The sequence below is a fragment of the Achroia grisella genome, unplaced genomic scaffold (assembly GCF_030625045.1).
Source record: "Achroia grisella isolate CSIRO2021 unplaced genomic scaffold, CSIRO_AGI_Agris_v1 utg1573, whole genome shotgun sequence".
Taxonomy (NCBI): domain Eukaryota; kingdom Metazoa; phylum Arthropoda; class Insecta; order Lepidoptera; family Pyralidae; genus Achroia; species Achroia grisella.
Genome location: NW_026712655.1, coordinates 2,884,190 through 2,902,986, shown reverse-complemented (window position 1 = coordinate 2,902,986; position 18,797 = coordinate 2,884,190). Strand labels below are relative to the sequence as shown.

Genomic DNA, 18,797 nt, shown 5'->3' with positions numbered 1-18,797 from the left:
TATTTATGTAACGATAGATACAAAAGGTGTTTTAGCAAGTGTCTGAATACTTTCACTTTTAATTATAGATGTCTACTTAACTAAGAACGAGAAATGGGTAGATGTGATTTGATTTTTAATAAAAATAACATCTAATCTATGATCTTTGAATATGCAGCAGAGGTTTATGTCAAATAAAAATGCACAACGGCCAATTCGAATAATTACTACTACTATTACACTGACCGCTCTAAGACTGAGAGCCTAAATGATGTGAGATAAAGGTTTGAATTATTTTAAGTCATTTATTTTTATAACGTATATATATCTACAAATAAAATACTACTGGAGACTCTGATGCAAATAGTAATCATCCGTAGTTACAGGTATAATAAAATGAAAATTTTTATCAATACTTTTTATTCTATGGAAAACTATAACTTAGATACACATAAATAGTTAATATTCGTATATATTAAACACATTAGACTGTGTTTTATCAAGTTATAAAAAGAAACTCTACCTACTTACTTATTTACTGTCTTATCAGGAATCTTTTTCAGGTTAGTACCTATATGTAGTGTATTATACAATTTGTTTGATTGGCACTCACATCGTATAAAAAATGTACAAGAATACTGAGATTCGTTGTATTATTAGTGTAATGTAATATAACAAAACTATTTGTTGAAACCGATGTCACATACACAACACGGTATTTTCATTGATAATAACTCTAAAAATAATGATCGAAACAAGTTTAATTGTAACCACAGCCTATCCTTTTAGGATATATATTTATCCTTAAATGATTAAATTGGAAAAATTACTTTATGTTTTTAATCTCTATTTATATACAAAGTAATAACATTGGTAAAATCATATCAATTGTTTACAAATCGACAATATAATTATATGTAGGTATATATAAAGAAGGAAAAATATATTATTTATGGTACTAGACTAAAGGAACACAAAATTCGAACTATATCGGTACAAGATTGTGTAGTACTAGATAGGTATAGAAAAATTAACAACAAAATGTTGTATACATATGCTCTCACCATGCACTAAAAACAAATACAAATAGAGAACAAATGAGAATTTGCTCGTTCTGTAATGTATTCTCCACCTAAGTATACCTTTAAGGTACACCTTTTTCCACGTTGTATTTTTAGACCAAATTATATAATAGATATTAGACCTAGAAATTTTACTGGTAGTTTATTTTATATATACTTTTTTTCTGTAACCACAATTTTTAAGCTACCATTTTTTTATTTGACTTTATTTTTAAACACACGATGCGATTTTCGCTTAACGGATGTTAATGATTTTTTTCACAGTCAATAATATTCAATAAAATAATTAGTTAATACATTTTAATAGGATTAGTAGTTTGGGACTAGATGGTGCTATGTCAAGCTCTTGAATATGTATTCATTATTTATCTATATCTTTATTTAACCTTTATTAAATTTTTGTACAATAGGCGGGCTTAATGCTCTATGAAATTAAAATTAATTTTTAGTTCTCTGCTTGTGTTCTTTTAGTAAAATTTCATCTTTAGATGAATATAATTTATAGGAATCCCTTTAGCGAGCCGATTCATTAATATGCAGATGTGCATGCGAGCCTGGCAGTACGACAGACGAGACGGTCACTGGTGCGGAGGTCAGAGGCAGTCGCGGACGCCCGGCGGACTCTCCTCTCTGTCCTGATCCGTCGCCTCGTTATTATTTTGTTCCTGGTCCCTATTTAATACGAATACGGGTTCGACGTTCTCATCGTCACTATTGAATCTGTAATTATTTAAAGAAAATTATATAAAAGTGCAAAATTAACTAAAAATAAATGTACAAATAAACATATTGGCTTATCAATGCGATAACCATATACTGAATTATTTATTTTACTAATTACAAATATAATATGAAAATAAAATTAATAATATATTATTATTTAATTAACGATCCACAACTATCGTAGTATAACAAAATATAACCTGTCACCTAATATCATTTAGTCAGAAGTTAAATAAGGTTCCTACTATTATATAATAGGTATTATTACTCCTTACAATTACATAAGTTAAAAATGACATGTAGCATACAATGGGGAGATCTACATACATTCAATAATTGGCTATGGATGATAATGGATGATGACGATGACCTAGATTTATGGTTGGAAATGATCATAATAGTGTTGGTTGTCGTATGAATTAAATTTGAAATGTATTGTGAATGACTTACTGATATCTAGGGCCTTCTCCTCTCATTGTACATATGGCATTTGTGAGGGCCTTCACATAATTTTTGGCAAGAGTTAATGTCTCAATCTTGGATAAACTTCTATTATCTTTCTTAACATGAGGTATGACTCGTCGCAAATCCTGAAAAATAAATTTAGACTACATTTTACAGTTTATTTTAGTATATTTATTAATATATAAACTTACATTATTCTTTACTTAAGAATGTTCATTCAAAAATTATTTGAAGTTATTTTTAAAGATTAATTAAATAATATATAATTAAAAGTGCACATGTTAAAATCTAATCAAAGAAATAGTCATATTGTAATTGTAAATAATTACAACTTATAATTGATACTTGCAACGTCTCAATTATAAGTAGAAACGATTTAAAGTTTTTAACGTAATATTAAAATAATTAAATGTATATAATAACAAAAAGTACTCTATGAGTGTACAAAGGTTAAATATTATGGTTTTCGTACGTATTATTGTGGTATTATATAGATACCTATAAAATTATCACCGAAACTTAGTATTTTAGCTAATTATGTACGACAGACCTAACCATTATATAAAATATATCAAGGTACAGTACTACCTAGTTTATCATCATCAGCATCTGATTATTAAATATCAATAATACCTACTTGAGCAATAGCAAAAGTAATAGTGTTATATAGAAAATGAATTATTTTTAAATTCTCTAACGCTAAGAATATTTGGTAGTAATATTTACCTCGAAAGCACGATTCAATGAATGCATACGCATCCGTTCACGTTCATTGCTTTCGAGCCTACGAAGGTTACGTTCTCTAGCGGACACGCCGCAGCGACGGCGCCGTACAGGACCCGAAGAACCGCTAGCGCTTGCTGCTGATGATGACGAACCGGCAACTGCTCGCCGCGGCCGACAAACACGCCTCGCAATCTGTTCGTCACTCCCACTGCCGCTGTCATAAAAATCTGTAAAGATACAGCCAAATTATATTTACAGTCACATGAAAATCACCAGAGGTAGATATTTTCACAGTCGTTTACGTCCCCTGTTTCATGTATGGCGAGAAGCTGCTTGATTTGTAAGCAGCATTTCGGATACATGGAGGCAGGGAAGTTACAAATTAGTCCTTCGACAATCTGGAGGACTAATATGTAGCCCTCGTTCGTTGAAATGGCAACGATACCGTGAGGAAATAACATATTAATGTGATGTCGGTGATGCCGTGTATGGACTAATAGGACTATAAGTTTGTTTTCCATTGCAATTAAGTAAAAATAAGGGATAGGTAGTCAATTATAGAGAATGTGGTCCATTTAATTACAAATTATATTACGAGAATTCATTGTATTAAATGTTTTATGAAATGTTCTTTGCCCATCTACATATGTATACCATCTATTGCGTAGCGTTAAGGTGAAACGTATTCCTAGGCAACGCCCACGAGGCGACGCGACGCCGCGTTAATTATGTATTTTTTATGGATAAGCAACTTTATTCTTAATGCATGGAATTGTACTAATTAGGATTTAATAATTACTATTTTCCCAATTTTTTGGAGCCCCTTTCATAGGTACTTTTTGTGATGTAGTTACCTTTATGATGAATGACCTACCTAGATGAATTTCACAAATACTAAGAAACTATTAAAATTCAAAATCGCGCCAACGTCACAAAGGCTCCGTCATGAAGCGTGGGCAAATGTATCGAGACAAGATGCCACGACACAGAAAAGAAGTGAGATCACCCGATCACTGTTTTGTGCAACAAGTCAGCTGCTCCGCGAAACTCGCCTGTTACGTGACGTGACTGCACGCTTGATAAACTATTTTGCGTAAGAACACGAATGCAGACTTAATCGATTTGAACGCGCGACTTTAGGTGATTTTCGTAACACTCTTATCTGCTTCGTGCCGTTTGGTGGCATCCCATACAATAATGTTATTATAATTAACTCTACTATACTGCACCACGTTTTCAATTTATTCTGCCGTTGTCAACATTGCTTCAGAATTAACATTTATATCTTTCGCTACATTTTTATCTTTAGTATTTGTTATTTTTATGAATAAATAATAAATAACTTTCTGGAATAAATTATCTGTATATTGTTACACAAACGGCATCGTCAATTATGTACATGGAAGGAATCGGCGAACGAGATAGCAACTTTATCTTATGCAATTTAGAGATACGCACCTCCAGCCTGTTCTATTTTATCGGCAATATCCGGTTTGTTGTCATAATACTCGGAAGCTTCATCCTCGTAATACAACACCATCTGATCCGGCGATTCCGCCTGTGAGCCGCCACCCTCAGCACTTGCCCATTGGGGCATCTTGAAAGCTGAAATAAATAATAAAATACGACACAATATAATAAAATAACTATTACATTTTGCTTTGTGTTATGTAGAACAAAAAGGTTCTTTATTTCTTAGTAGTTGTAACACCTATTTTACAAGATTAATTAATTAGTGAAACGGCAATTTAACCGTTGGTACAGAGAATCTTGAATTAAGTTAATTTATTATGAGTAGGTTATATTATGTACTGCAGTTGTATAGTAGATCTCAGCTACCCAATATGTCAGTTCATTAATTACTTAAAACTTTTTGCCATTTAATATTTTTACACATATCTTTATTCATTATTATCTTCATAAATATCATATTTACCTATTCTTTGTCTATACAGTAATTGGCTCTTAAGTTAGATTTTTAATCAACCGACAAAAATACATTCATATAACCAATTTTAATGGTCAACGGTATTAATATTTTTACCTAGATGGTACCTAAAAATAATTATAATCATGGTTATATATTTTTTTCTTTTCACGGGTATCAATTATTCTTAAACGACATAAACTAATCAATGATCTAATTTTAATTTAAGTTTTTTATAGGTAAACTAATTCTAGCTGTTTACGGTCTAAACATGCAATTATAGTAATTTTATATGAGTCTAAATAAATTTTAATATTCTTTAGTTTTACAAACTTCCGTCTTAGCCCAGTACCATAGAGCGAATAATAACACCTACAAACCTACGTCAGTATACGTAAACGTAATTTCATGGTAAGTATTTCACACTTTTCCGTTGCTATCGACTGCGATACGTTATATTGTACACCGTAACAAATGAAAGTTCAACTCCGGCTATATGATACCTATGCAGAACCATAACATTACATGTTAAATTCAGTATATATTTCACATACATTCATACAATTATTATAATTTAGGGATTGGTTTATAAACTTTTATCTAACTTAAAAATTTTTCATAAACGTTATGGCCATTTAATGAGATGATGACGTATTGACGTCTACGCCATAAAAACCCAAGCTAGAAGATAATATAACGACCTTAACTACCTATAACCAGATGTGTTCCCGTAGACAATTCCGTAGACTTGTTGAGTTACGTAATTCTTTTTCTGAGCAATAAGGTTTTACTTGCAAACTATTCTATTTATTTAGTTTGGATCTAGAAGAGGTAATGTAATATTTTTTTGTATTTATACTTTATTTTCATTAGTTATTTTATTAGTTAGTCACACAATTCGTGTGATTAACTTTTAATTCCAACAAAATTAAATGGAATCCTTCAAAAATATAAATTCCCACACAATACTTTTTGTTGTCTTGTTTGTTGTCAGATTTTATCTCTTGGCCTCATGGACGATAGTCATGGTATTAAACCACTAAGCGACAGTGTACCAGTACTAGTTAATAAGTATATACTCAATACCTCTTAATGGTGAACCAAAATTGTGTTCAGGATGCTACCGTACATTTCAACGAGCAATACTGATAGAATTTATAGAACTTTAATTTAAAAAAGAACTATAACAGGTCGCTACTGCATTAATTATATTATATATACCCTTTGTATACAGAATTGCCAGATGATATAGTGTAGTTAGATACCATAATGACAGTGTTGAGAAAATGTAACGTTCAACGGCGGGGATTATCACACGGCGTGGCGCCGGCGGTCTCTAGGCGGCGGGCGTCGATGGCGCCCACGCGACGCCCAGTCGCGCGACAAATGACACTCATGCCTCGAAACACCCTTATGGCACATAATTGAAAAACAGTACAAACCTATTTCATATAGGTAGGCATGAAATATTTATAATTTACTAGCTCAACCGCGCAACTTCGCCAGCATCACATTTACTTAACATTAATAATTTTATTTTGCCCAATTGACATATATCTTTTTTAATATGAGCCTGTGTTATTCTGATGCGTAAGCTATATTACTGTAAAGTGTCAACAAATCCGTTTCGTGCGTGAAAGAGCGTATTTAAAGTATTTGCGTATAATAATCATCCATCTATCCATCCATACTCACAAACTTTCGCGTTTATAATATTAGTAAGATAGTAAAATTAGTTCTTAGCATTTGCGTTGCTATTCGCGAGTACAGGTGAGGCGTCATCTCTCCGTATTCTCTAACTACACTGATACATGTCATCTTTTAAACGACACAAGCACAGCAAGTAGCTTGGAGTCTGAATTAGGCGAGATACACAGACGACCATGTCGTACAAAGTCTACCTCGGTAAAGTTATGACTGCCCAAAGGTATGTAGGTAGACCAAGTTTTGCAAAATTATAAGAAAACATTTGAAACATAGGATACTTGTTGAATTATTAATGTTTTACATTCCGCTTTAGTATTCCACGTACGACAAGTCAGTTCGCCTGCTAGTCAAGTTTCGAATCAGCATGTTGGTCACTTTTGGTTTCATCGTGAACCAGTTTCTAATTTATGCATACGAATTATTGAAAAATATTGATTAGTTATACTACTACTACTACATTAAAAAATTATAACCTAATAGAAACAGAGTGATTTATTACAAACATAACATAGCATTATCACGTTATCCAGGATAGGGTAGTCAGAGACATTATCAATTATCAGCGTCATTGTGAACGCAATACGTGGATTGAATTTAAATGTATATTAAAAAATGTTATTATACCAAATATTAATTAGTGAGGGAGTAAGAACACAGACATACCTATGGTATTCCATTCCCAGGATGTCGTCGTTAAAGATGTATAATGAAAACAAAAAAACATCAGTGTTAGAGACCTAAATTAGGAAATAAAAGTCTGTACTTTCCGCCATCCTTCGCGTGGGATTTAAACGAAATGAAATTACGTTATTATCTATCATTGTACTTATGTATTATTTCCTAAGTAGATAAAGTTGAAACCTATGTAGACGAGCCATATAAAACTACCTACGTAACAGGATAATTAAAGTACTTTATATTATTTCTAATATTATGTTTCCTCTCGCCTTAATTAAGGTTACTTTCTATATATTATATAATATATCATTTTGTATCAACTGTGATATATTTTTATAGATGTGAATACACAAATTTCATATCATATGATTTGCATTTGGCAATGCAATGCAATGCAATTGCAATTATATAATGACTTGTTAACTATATACGAAGACAATTGTGTCAATCTGCCGAGAACAAAGGGGGGGGGGGGGGGGGAGCGTTGGTTATTTCTAATGTTACCTACTGCATTTTCTAATATATTATAAGGCATAAAATTCTCAGATGAGGGGCTAACTCCTTTACATTTCCCTATCACCCGAGTTCAGCAAAATATACAAAATATTTAATAACTTATATTTAGTCCACAATGCATTGCAATCGCGTGCGGCGACCACGTGCAGCCTCGACCGAACACACGCAAAATAAACGGATACAAACAAATATGAACGAAATTACCTATACCTGCGTACTTTTTGCATTGTTTACAATTTTTGAAATCATATGATTTCAAAAATTGTAAACAATAAATGGACGAGTGTTCATAATGTAGACAAATCACATTTTTTATTAATAACTAGTTGAGTAGATCATTATTATATTTATTGCGTTAATAAAATATCAAAATGAATAAAGCATTTATATACTTACAGCCTATTTTAAACATAAATTAGTTAATAACAATAGATAACCTATTTAAAATTATTGGACATTATAAAGTAATTGTTTAACTACTCCCTCTGTAAAAAGTATTCTTATTCTTACAGTTATTGCGTGAAGCTAGAAGAAAAAAGAAAATACTTTATTAGCAAACAATAATGCAAATATATTCATACACATGGTCACATAACTTTAAATTCTAATACTTTTTGAAATAAGAAAACATTGCATAATTGACCCACTGTTATGGTATCCAACCATTATTACAATTTGTATCCCACTACTGGGATACCAGTCCCCTTCACGGCGACAAAAATAAAAACGTTTATTAAAGAACACGATAGTTACTGTCCCATCTAACAAAATTTTATAAACAATGCATTACTTATTATTACGTCTATTGTGGTTATTGTCAGGGTTTTTGTAAATATATAGCTACACATATACATCATTACAAATATACATCCACCGGCCATATTGTTTAAAGTTAAACATAATTATTTGCGTAATAAAATATGCGTCACATTTTCCAAACTTAACACCTGTTCTAATAAATTCATGATATTGTTTTTAAAATATACAATGATCTTTATGCTATGTCATTGATAGTATTTTAAACCAATTTCAAAATAAGGAGGTTCTTAGTTGTTCTAGTTAGTACCTGTTGTATCTCCGTTAAAATTTGCAATAGTTATGCCATAATTATTCATTTAAGGCTGTTTATTTTTGTGCAACAAAATATACTTAACTCAGACAAAATACACTTAGGCTTACTATACAAATTTGTACATACTTATATATTTGTTAATTATATAATGAAACTGAAAGATATAAAAAAAATATTTTTACTCTATATCTGTAACTATCTTGAGGACAATGCAGAATGCGCCGATAATATAATTTGGTCCAAATATAATTTGGTCATTACAAATACATATTTCTATTGCACATTTTTTCTACTCGTAGTCCGAAAAAATAACAGTCATTTTTATTCTACAATAAAATTCACAGACATCCGATAATAGCGGTTTAAGACATCTGATTTTTGTGGATTTAATTCCTGGACCATGCATTTCTTTTCTATAAATTGTTTACTCGTAGTATAAGAAATATTAAGATCACAATTTTTAATGTTTTAGGTAGAGAACCCAACAAGTGCGTGGTGTGATTCCCACCTTACCAGTTTATTTTAATGACATTGGGCTAATAGCTCACCTTTTAAGATTGTTGGTGGATTACCTTAAGATTGGTAGGTACTTTATGCTTTATATACAACAGGTTTATACAAGCATCTCGATGTTGACATTTGCGTGACATTTCGAACAGTATGTGAGTGACGTGAAACCGGTGCGTGCGCGCAGCTAGAAATATGTCGAGCAAGCTGAATAGTGTAGTCTATAAGTCTATCATAATTGGCATATTATTATGTAAGCCGATAAGTTAACGTTTATAACATCAGTGGGGTTTTATACAGTGTTTTCAGTTTGAAAAGTAAGAAAGACAAATTCAAATCTCGAAATGCATAACTACTAGTCCTTACTAATATCACGAATCCAAAAGTGTGTGTATGCCTTTTCGATACCTTATCAATATAAAATTACTGAACAGATCTTAATCATAATACCAAGATAAATTGTATTACGTCATAAAAGATAGTTTATGTCCGTCACATACACTATCTTTTATCTCAAAAATATCCGGAAGGGATCAAATAAGGAATGAAAAAATGTGCGGAAGTGCCTACAAATGCACCTATTGGAACATATTTGAACATATTGCAGTTTCAGAAAAAGGTAGGTACCTTTTTCTGAAAATGAAATATGTTCGACAATGAACATAATATAAATTAAAATTAATAATTAAATTAAGTTTAATGTTCAATTGAAGATGCTGACACTGACGCGGATGAAGCTGCGAGTTTACATACGAATTATATCTCACGTCAAACGAATAATATTTTATATGACTGGTGTAGCAAAAAAGCTAACGGCTAATGGAAAGTAGAGACCGCCGCCGACAGACACAAGTAATAGGAGAAGGGATTTTTAGTAGTAATGGAGCTCCCAATTGCTACTAAAGTAATGCTACCGATTGTTACTAAACTAAACAACAAAAACTTATTGAGTTAGATCGTATGTTTTTACAGTATTCTTAAAAATTTACTAGGGATGAACTCTACGCATGGAGGACCGTAGTGATTTTTGTGTGTAATAAAATTCCGTCGGCAGTTTTTTCGTGAAAGAGTAATGAACAATGGATGTTCATTCTCAATTTTACAAACTTTCGCTTTAATAATATTAGTAGTACTTCCGAAATTGTAATGAATTGGTACAAATTATTCTATTTTCTTTCATAAAAAATTATAAGTAAGATAAATAGAAAGAACTATTTTAGTTACTTACTGCTACTACCAAATATACAATTAAACTTTCATAACACTTTTATTAAGTCCTATACGAGTATGTATTAGTGCAATTATATAAAAATCATAGTGAGAGGGTTAGACCCAGGGCCTGAGGCGGTGAGCCAGCCGACCTTCGTTCACCATTAGTTCGGACACTTTCACCTAACTTACCACGTTAGCCCACTTACGGTTATCGCTTAGACTATTGTTACAGAGGATTATTGCCTAATATCTTGTAAAGGAATCGCCATGGAATGTAAACAAATCTCCGAGGTTGGGAAGAGACTAATAAAGGGGGCTTGGGGATTAGTGGCCTATGCCCTGATTACTTCTGGTCAAATTCCATGCAATATCTTGTAAAAACCACCGCGGTTAAATTCAAGTGAATGCGTTATGAGGAGCTAATACATCTAACCCCATTACCATACTACTATCTTTCAACGGTACCCAGGTAGTGCATACAATAAATGTGTGGCACAGGCAGTAGCTTTCAATCATAATCCACACAATGTAACTCGAATGTTGCTACTGACATTAAAAAATACAAAATTCACCAAATAAAACGTCTAAGTTTTATTTTATATTTCCTACCATAAATTGAAGGTAAAAATTGGTTTAATGGAATAAATTAATTTAATACAATTAATGGTTAAATAGAATAAGTATTACCTACGTTCTCTGCGAAATTAAATAACCACTGCTATGTCAGAACTATAACGCGATGTACCCATGTACGTACTTTAATCAATGTGTATTAATTTTATTTTAAGTGTGTAAACTGTTTTGAATGTCGCCTGTAATACCAATGTATCAGCTCAGCTGGCTAAACATTTAACAATTATTGTAATTATGCCCATAGCATCGGTTTCTTTTCTTTATTCCAAGGTTCATGTGCAATACAATAACTAGCAATGTTGTGTATATCGAGAAAATCGATACATATCACTAAATAATATTACTGTAAAAGAAATAAAATACAGTTATGAGCAAACAAATATAAAATTCTGGTCACTGATAATAAACAGAGTGACATATTTTAATTAACATTTTAAATTTATTTATTATCATAGTTTATAATATAGAATGAAGACGTACAAAGAACTTAATTCCTCTATTACATGAGGTGGCGTATGTAGAACATTGCTTTTAGAAAAAATAAAATTTTGTAAATATGTTTGACTTTGAACGGGCGATAATAATCAGTCACTAAAGAAAATTATAATTACAAACGACTATTATGTCACGATAATTAGTAAAAAATATTGTAATACGTGATACCAACGTAAATGTTAAGAGAGATTTACTTTAATAATTTTAATACGCAATAAAATCATGAAATAACGCGCTCCGTGGATAAACGTATATTTACCTATAGAAAACTTAATTTGAAATACCATCACGTTTACTCGTATTTAATACCGACATATGTACTTTTTTTATACTACGATGGTGGCAAACAAGTGACAATATATGACTATTATATACATAGTATACTAACTTATTCTTTACAAAAGATATAATACGCAATATTTTTTTAACGTAATAGTCAATACGCAGATGACCTACTGTCTTACCGTTATCACTTTTCCAAAAATTACCAGAACGAGCAGGTTTTTCAGTATTACACTTGTTTACTCTTTCTTAATGTAGTTAATATGGTTTGTTTAAAACTTAACTAAATTTCGATGAGACTTTTTGCATTCATTATTATAAATTTATATTCACTATGCGAGGATTGCAAAGCATCGCTTTTTTAGAGGTAATTTAGAGCTTCCTGTCCTTGCTATTCAGTAAAAGTATACCAAAATATTGAGATAATCAGGCATTTTAGTGGAATAACATAAATAACTAAAATATGTAGGTAGTATAAAATATGCTAAAAGGCGGGACGTCTTGGTTTATATATACCTACAACTGATCATCGTGGTTTTTTAACCACATATGTAAGTACCTAAGGTATGTTAAGAATATTGATTAGGTTAATTTGTTAATAAACATATACCAGTTGTCAGGTTTTGTATATAAATAATGAGATACTTACTTGAGCTATTCTTAACTAATTACCAGAAGGAAGTAAATCCAAGAATACTATGACAAATTTACAAATGATAAACTTTTATTTGCGGCCTTAACTGAAAGTCGGTAATGGTAGCACTTTCGCTTATAAATACTTGTTGCGTCCCGTTCCGTAGCATGTCTTATGCATGGTTTATGCTTCGTAATCTTTTATTTACATTAAATTATTATGTTAGTATTTTCCATTTTTATAAGATCTCCCTGATACACTTATAGTTTTATTAACTTACCGTAAAACTAACCAATACACTGAGACTTATTTCACCATTGAATGAGGTAATATGACTATTCATAAACGTATAAAAATTATAACATTTGCCATTGTGAAGCAACCTATTCTGTAATTGACTTTGTAATGCAATAATTACCTCCCTCCAGAAATCTACGTTTTCTTAATATAATTAGTGCTTCAATAATCACTACATGGATAGAAAAATATAAATCGTTTCATTAAACGAGTCGTACTTCCAGGAAACAATAAAGACGCATCTATCTACAGGTTTCGATAAATAATTGTCACGGCTAGGTAAATCAACTGTGAAACTATACAATTTTTCTAAAAGGATAGTAAAATCATAAATACAATTTTCGATTACTTTATACCTTTCATACAAAAACCGTGCGGTTTGTTTTTCTACAAACAGCTACGTATTTACCTACAACAAATCGTATGACCACCCTCAGTGGCGTTTGTAAGGACAATCTAAAACAATAAATTATTCTACTATCTTCGTTACTTATAATATACAAGGCATTAAAATTAATAAAACAGAATACAGAGCATATCCTAAGCAATTTTAAATGTACCTACTTATAGATATACAGTTATAAAATATTTATCATAATCTAAAGACCACTTCCTCGATAACAATTGGCATAATAGTTTTAGGGTCCTAAAATATTAATATACAGCTGATATCAGAGTAGGTTGAAGATATCATTACATTATTACACGTTGTTTTATACAATAATGGGTAGATTCTGTATTTATTTCATGTTATAATTAGACGGTATAATTTATCAAATATGATGAAATTGCAAATTGCATTAATTTAGTAAATATGATAACTTTTTATTCATGATGTACCTATTTAATACTGTTTTGTGTTGATGTCAATGAAAAGTTAGATATTATACTATTATATTAAATTTCTGACATTCTATGAAGCGAACACATTTTTACCAGACTAAAAGTCAACATGCGATATAAATTAATAATAGATATCTTGATATGTACAAATCTATTGTCATCCGTTACATACACATAGATGCTATGGTATCAACCGTTCTAATGCAACTACTCTATTTTGGTTTAGTATAATTCAGATATACTGTCATAAACTATAGAAATAGTAAAGTTAGCACATTAAGTGACCCTGTCTTGCTTTTGTATAGTTTTATCTACGTGAAGGTGAAATTCTTTAAAAAATATGTTTTGAAAATATATCTATTTACTTTACTGCAGCACTAAAGTATAATATTTTTTCTAATGGGATATTCAATGTCCACTAGATTATAGCCCATCTAAATAGAGTAACAAAAGGAATTAAAACATTTTTACAATTACAAAAATATTGCTAAGAATTTAATACGGAATCATTGTGGCACCTTTAGATATATTATCGTATCGATATGTTTTATTGCCCAAAGTTAACATTGTTATTATATATTATCGGAGCGGAAGGACTTTTGTAACTCCAGCGTTGGACATTGAAACATTTGTAAAATGAGTAGACATTTCTTAAAATCAATAGTTTAAATACAAATATTAAACATTCGTTAATTTCCTATGGTATGCTATGTCCGATTAAACTCTACATTCGTATTTGTCTATTTTTTTATATCTCTATTTTTATTTGTAATACAATAATATATATTTATATCTCTATTTTTTACGGATACAGCAGAATACGATGTCGTGCCTATCCTGTAAAAGCAGTAGGTACATACCTTACGGGTCGAATTACGTTTTCAAGACATCCAGGAACTGCCACTAAACGACTGAACTGATAGTCATCCTTTAGTGACAACTTCAAGTACAAAGAAGAATAATACATATTAAGAGAAAGTAAGTAAAAATACTACGGGAATGAGTTACGGCGCGGAGGAATAACATATCTAACAGTTAATAGTAAATATATAAGTAAACATTACACATATAATTCTATTATATATTTAATATTAACGGACTTCCACGTACATATCCATTTACATATGTATAATATTGATTTATAGCAAGCATAAAACACTATAGATAATATAGTTATCGCGTGATGCAGGCACACTGATATTACCTGTTCACTTCACTACTGTTACGGTTAATATTTTGTTACCGTTGTGTTTATCTAATATTTATTGTCATTTAGTTCTGATGAAATTTAATATAAAACTCTCAATGATAAATTACTATGAAGTGACAGAATCGAAATTGTCTGAACCATCAACATACTATTAGAAAAGGTGGAAAAAAGACAGCCTCTTTTTATTTTCGTCTACTTAAGCACATATAACTATTAAAATTATATAAATATTGAATGTAATATAAAGAAATAATTGTAAACAATAGTTTAAATGAAAATGAACAGCTAAGAATAGCCTGTAATGCCTTGTAGAATGAAAAGTTTCACAACGATAATATTTAAACAACATATAAGATCCCGAAAACGATATTTTTTGTTCTCGGTAAAGTACCTCCTAATATATTGTATAGTACAAATGCAAAGAACTATGATTAAGATTAGGAAAATGGTTGTACATCCCTTGCCTTGCATAGTCTACAGCAGGGTTTCTTAAAGTGGACAACATGAATCCCTAAAGATTCACCATTCGACAATAGGGGGTTCGCTACAAAATTTACGTATTGGTCTCTTGGTGGCAGACACGACGCCTGAGTATCCCGAACTCTCACGCAAAGCGGTGAATTTCCTTTTACTCTTTGCTTCAACATACTTATGAGAGTGTGGGTTTTGAAATCTGGTCATGATAAAAACTAAATACAGAAATCGAGTTGATACCAAGTCAGAAATAAGATCAAATTTGTTCTAAATTACGAGTACCTACTCTTAAAACTGATTCAATTTTGCTATAAGAAACATCCCATCACATTCAAATTAAAAACATACGTTATTTGCCACTCCATTTGTTACCTTTTATTGAAATAAGAACCTTATTTTCTTTAACAGTGAATTATATTTTTCTTGGGGTGAGGAGTTAAGGGGTTCGCTATCATCTGGAAACTTTAAAGGGGTTAGTGGAACCAAAAGATTGAGATAACCTAGTCCATACCCTACGTCTAGTAATAGTCACTACTGTGCATCTATCTGCTCTGATGGTACGAATATACAGCGGAGCACCAGTAGGCGATAGTATTATGAGTAAGAAGTCAGATATTTTAGCTTATTTTGACGAATTTACTTGGAATTACTCATTGAGGAATATCTTCTAGGGTGACCGTGTGGAGGACAACCTGACATGGCACCTGAGTCGCCACTTCTAATTTATAACAATCGTAATAGGTGCACTAATACATTCCCATTCCTAAAGACAATGATAAAATAAAGTACGTTTTTACAAAACGTAGCAAAAACGAAACTTTTAAAAACTAACAAAACAGCAGCAGCGGCAAACTAAGCACAGGCAGATATTCTTACAAGCCCTAACTATTTAGTTATATAGCTACTCAAATACCAATTTTTATTGTTATATGCTGACATACACATATAATATAATATTAAATCAGTAAAGTTATTTAGCAGAGTATCGTACAACCCCTCTCTGATATAAAATACTATAAATTAGTTATTAGGTACTTAGTTTATTTCAATGTGTCGAATAAATAAAACATTAATTAAAGTGTTGAAATAATTAAGACCTCATTAATTTTATGTGGACTAGAAATTAGATATCTAAATGTCAAGGACAAAATGTGTATATAAATTAGGTTAATAATTATATTTATTTACGTAACAATATATTTCTCTAGTTAAAATACTTAATCTATTAGACGTCAAACAGATATTGAGAGTGATATGCAACTATATAATGAATTTGAAGAATAGGATCCAGACTCATCATTCGATATCTGAAAATATCCTATTTACAATCTAACTAAAGAGTTGTTTTAGACAGACAATAAAAAACAAGAAACTTGGCGAACGTAATTGAAACAATAATTTGCCTTTCACTTAGCATTCGAAATTGACACGTAGACTTAATTTCGATTATAATATAGATCAAGTAAACTCACCTTGCGAGGGTTCTGAGATCAAACAAGCACAATATTACACAAGTTTTAATTCACAGTGTTATCATAGTTGAAACGGGATTATGGATGTAGAACGAAAGTGACAGTTTCCGTGTCCGCGAACAGCGAATTTGATTCGAGTAAAAGTGCTAAAGGTAAGAAGCGCGGGGCGCATGCACTCGCGGCGACTACTCGCTTTGGAGTGGAGGCCTAGAGGCTGCCCTGCTCGACTGGCATACAAGTTAGCGCCACCACGTAGCCTCGGTTTCTGCTATCATCACCATTGTTTTTCAAATTAAAAAAAGAAAAATAAGTTTCAGTATAATTTCGGTATAATATATAATAATAGGTTGCTTATTTCCGCCTCTCTATTCACAGTTTCAATCTATACAAACTAGAAAAGAACAGAACTGTATAAAATGAAACCACGAAGGACTTTTTCTTTTCCCATTTAATTATATTATTAATTTACGTACATGCAGTAATTATTTGTGATCACAAAGTATTTTTAAAATATTCATTAATTAGTATTCTAAACGTATAAAATGTCTTAAATTAAAGGGGAAAATTAGTGATAGTGATATTCATTAAGTATTTAATTAGATGTCATTATGCGAATTACAATTCTAAGCCGACCAAAGTGCTCAAAGTAACTTCTCACTTAATTATGTTTAAATATTTTAATTATTTTGTATATTTATGTAACTCTTATGAGTTACATAAATATACAAAATAATTCACTTAGCTGTAGAGTTGGGTATGTCAAGACATCGACATACCACACATACCACATCATACCTTAAGGACTTCAAAAAGAATAAGATAACTAATACTTAACTGTGCCTCCTAAAAGACGTCATTAGTTATAATAAATTTCTGAAATGCAGGAAGACTCATTCAAAATTCTGATGAACTGTGAAATTATGTCACATCTACTGAAATCAATGTAACTTCCTGGACATCCTAAAATTGTCTTCATGTACATTAGAGCAAGTGAGTTATGGTAGAGACTTAATAGTACGATATTATACTAGTCACTAGAAATTATGGTTTATACAAAACCAGAGTAACCCTGAAAAAAATCTTGATAAAAAAAAACTGAAAAACGATCGCTCAACGCTTTGTTACTTATAGTTTTGTTACATATAGATGTAACAAAGCGTTGTATGTAACAAGCCCTGTTTAACATATATAGTTTATAGACACTATATATGTTAAACAGGGCTTGTTTTATTTTTAAATCATCAGCTCTTTTCAAGTTGACAAAGGAATATGAGTAAAAGTCCTAAAAGTTTTTTATCCTAAAGTTCCCTAAATAACCTACCATATTATTAGTTTCTACTATTGGATATTAGACATATCAGTTCTGTAAATATTTCATCAACTGACAGCATGAGGGGGGAAGGGGATTGTTAGTAATGGGCATTGATAACCCCATTGCTAGCAATGTACGATGTCAGGTCGACCTCCACGCGGTTCCCCCTGGAAACCATCGTGCTAAATTCCTGGTGAATTTGTCACGATGTGCTAATTGAGCTGACCTCATGCTCATCTTATCATCCTCCACTGGTGCCCCGCCAGCGTAAACCGTTAGCGCAGGCGGGTGCACCATTCCATTATCAACCCTAAAAAAAAACTGACAGCATGAGGGGGGAAAAGGGGATTGTTAGTAATGTAGATTGATGATCTTATTGCTAGCAATGTACCATGTCAGGTTGACCTCCACGCGGTTCCCCCTGGAAACCATCGTGATAAATTCCTGGTGAATTTGTCACGGCTAACTGACCTCATGTTCATCTTATCATCCTCCACTGGTGCCCCGCCAGCGTAAACCGTTAGCGCAGGCGGGTGCACTATTTCATTGTC

At 31.6% G+C, this 18,797-nt stretch overlaps 1 protein-coding gene across 2 annotated transcripts; it reads right to left on the bottom strand.

Annotated features, from left to right (window-relative positions):
* Window positions 1-1,654: 1,654 nt before the first annotated feature.
* LOC131841169 (class A basic helix-loop-helix protein 15-like) lies at window positions 1,655-17,114 on the bottom strand. 2 transcript variants are annotated; one of them, XM_059189428.1, is made up of 5 exons: window positions 16,935-17,114; window positions 4,434-4,580; window positions 2,976-3,202; window positions 2,235-2,374; window positions 1,655-1,781 (listed from the first exon to the last, which is right to left on the bottom strand). In XM_059189428.1, exons 2-5 carry the CDS (start codon window positions 4,570-4,572, stop codon window positions 1,655-1,657), a joined length of 633 nt encoding a protein of 210 aa, XP_059045411.1. In that variant the 5' UTR covers window positions 4,573-4,580; window positions 16,935-17,114. The 2 variants fall into 2 exon arrangements, with proteins under 2 accessions (XP_059045411.1, XP_059045412.1); XM_059189429.1 differs by lacking the exon at window positions 16,935-17,114 and adding an exon at window positions 14,639-14,691.
* Between the last annotated feature and the right edge of the window lie 1,683 nt (window positions 17,115-18,797).

Bases quoted from the DNA above. Each gene is read 5' to 3' on its own strand.
- LOC131841169 (XM_059189428.1), bottom strand. From the start codon at position 4,572: ATGCCCCAATGGGCAAGTGCTGAGGGTGGCGGCTCACAGGCGGAATCG. The intron at 2,375-2,975 runs GTAAATATTACT...TTTATTTTTCAG, and splicing joins CATTGAATCGTGCTTTCGAG to GATTTGCGACGAGTCATACC. The intron at 1,782-2,234 runs GTAAGTCATTCA...AAATAATTACAG, and splicing joins GGAGAAGGCCCTAGATATCA to ATTCAATAGTGACGATGAGA.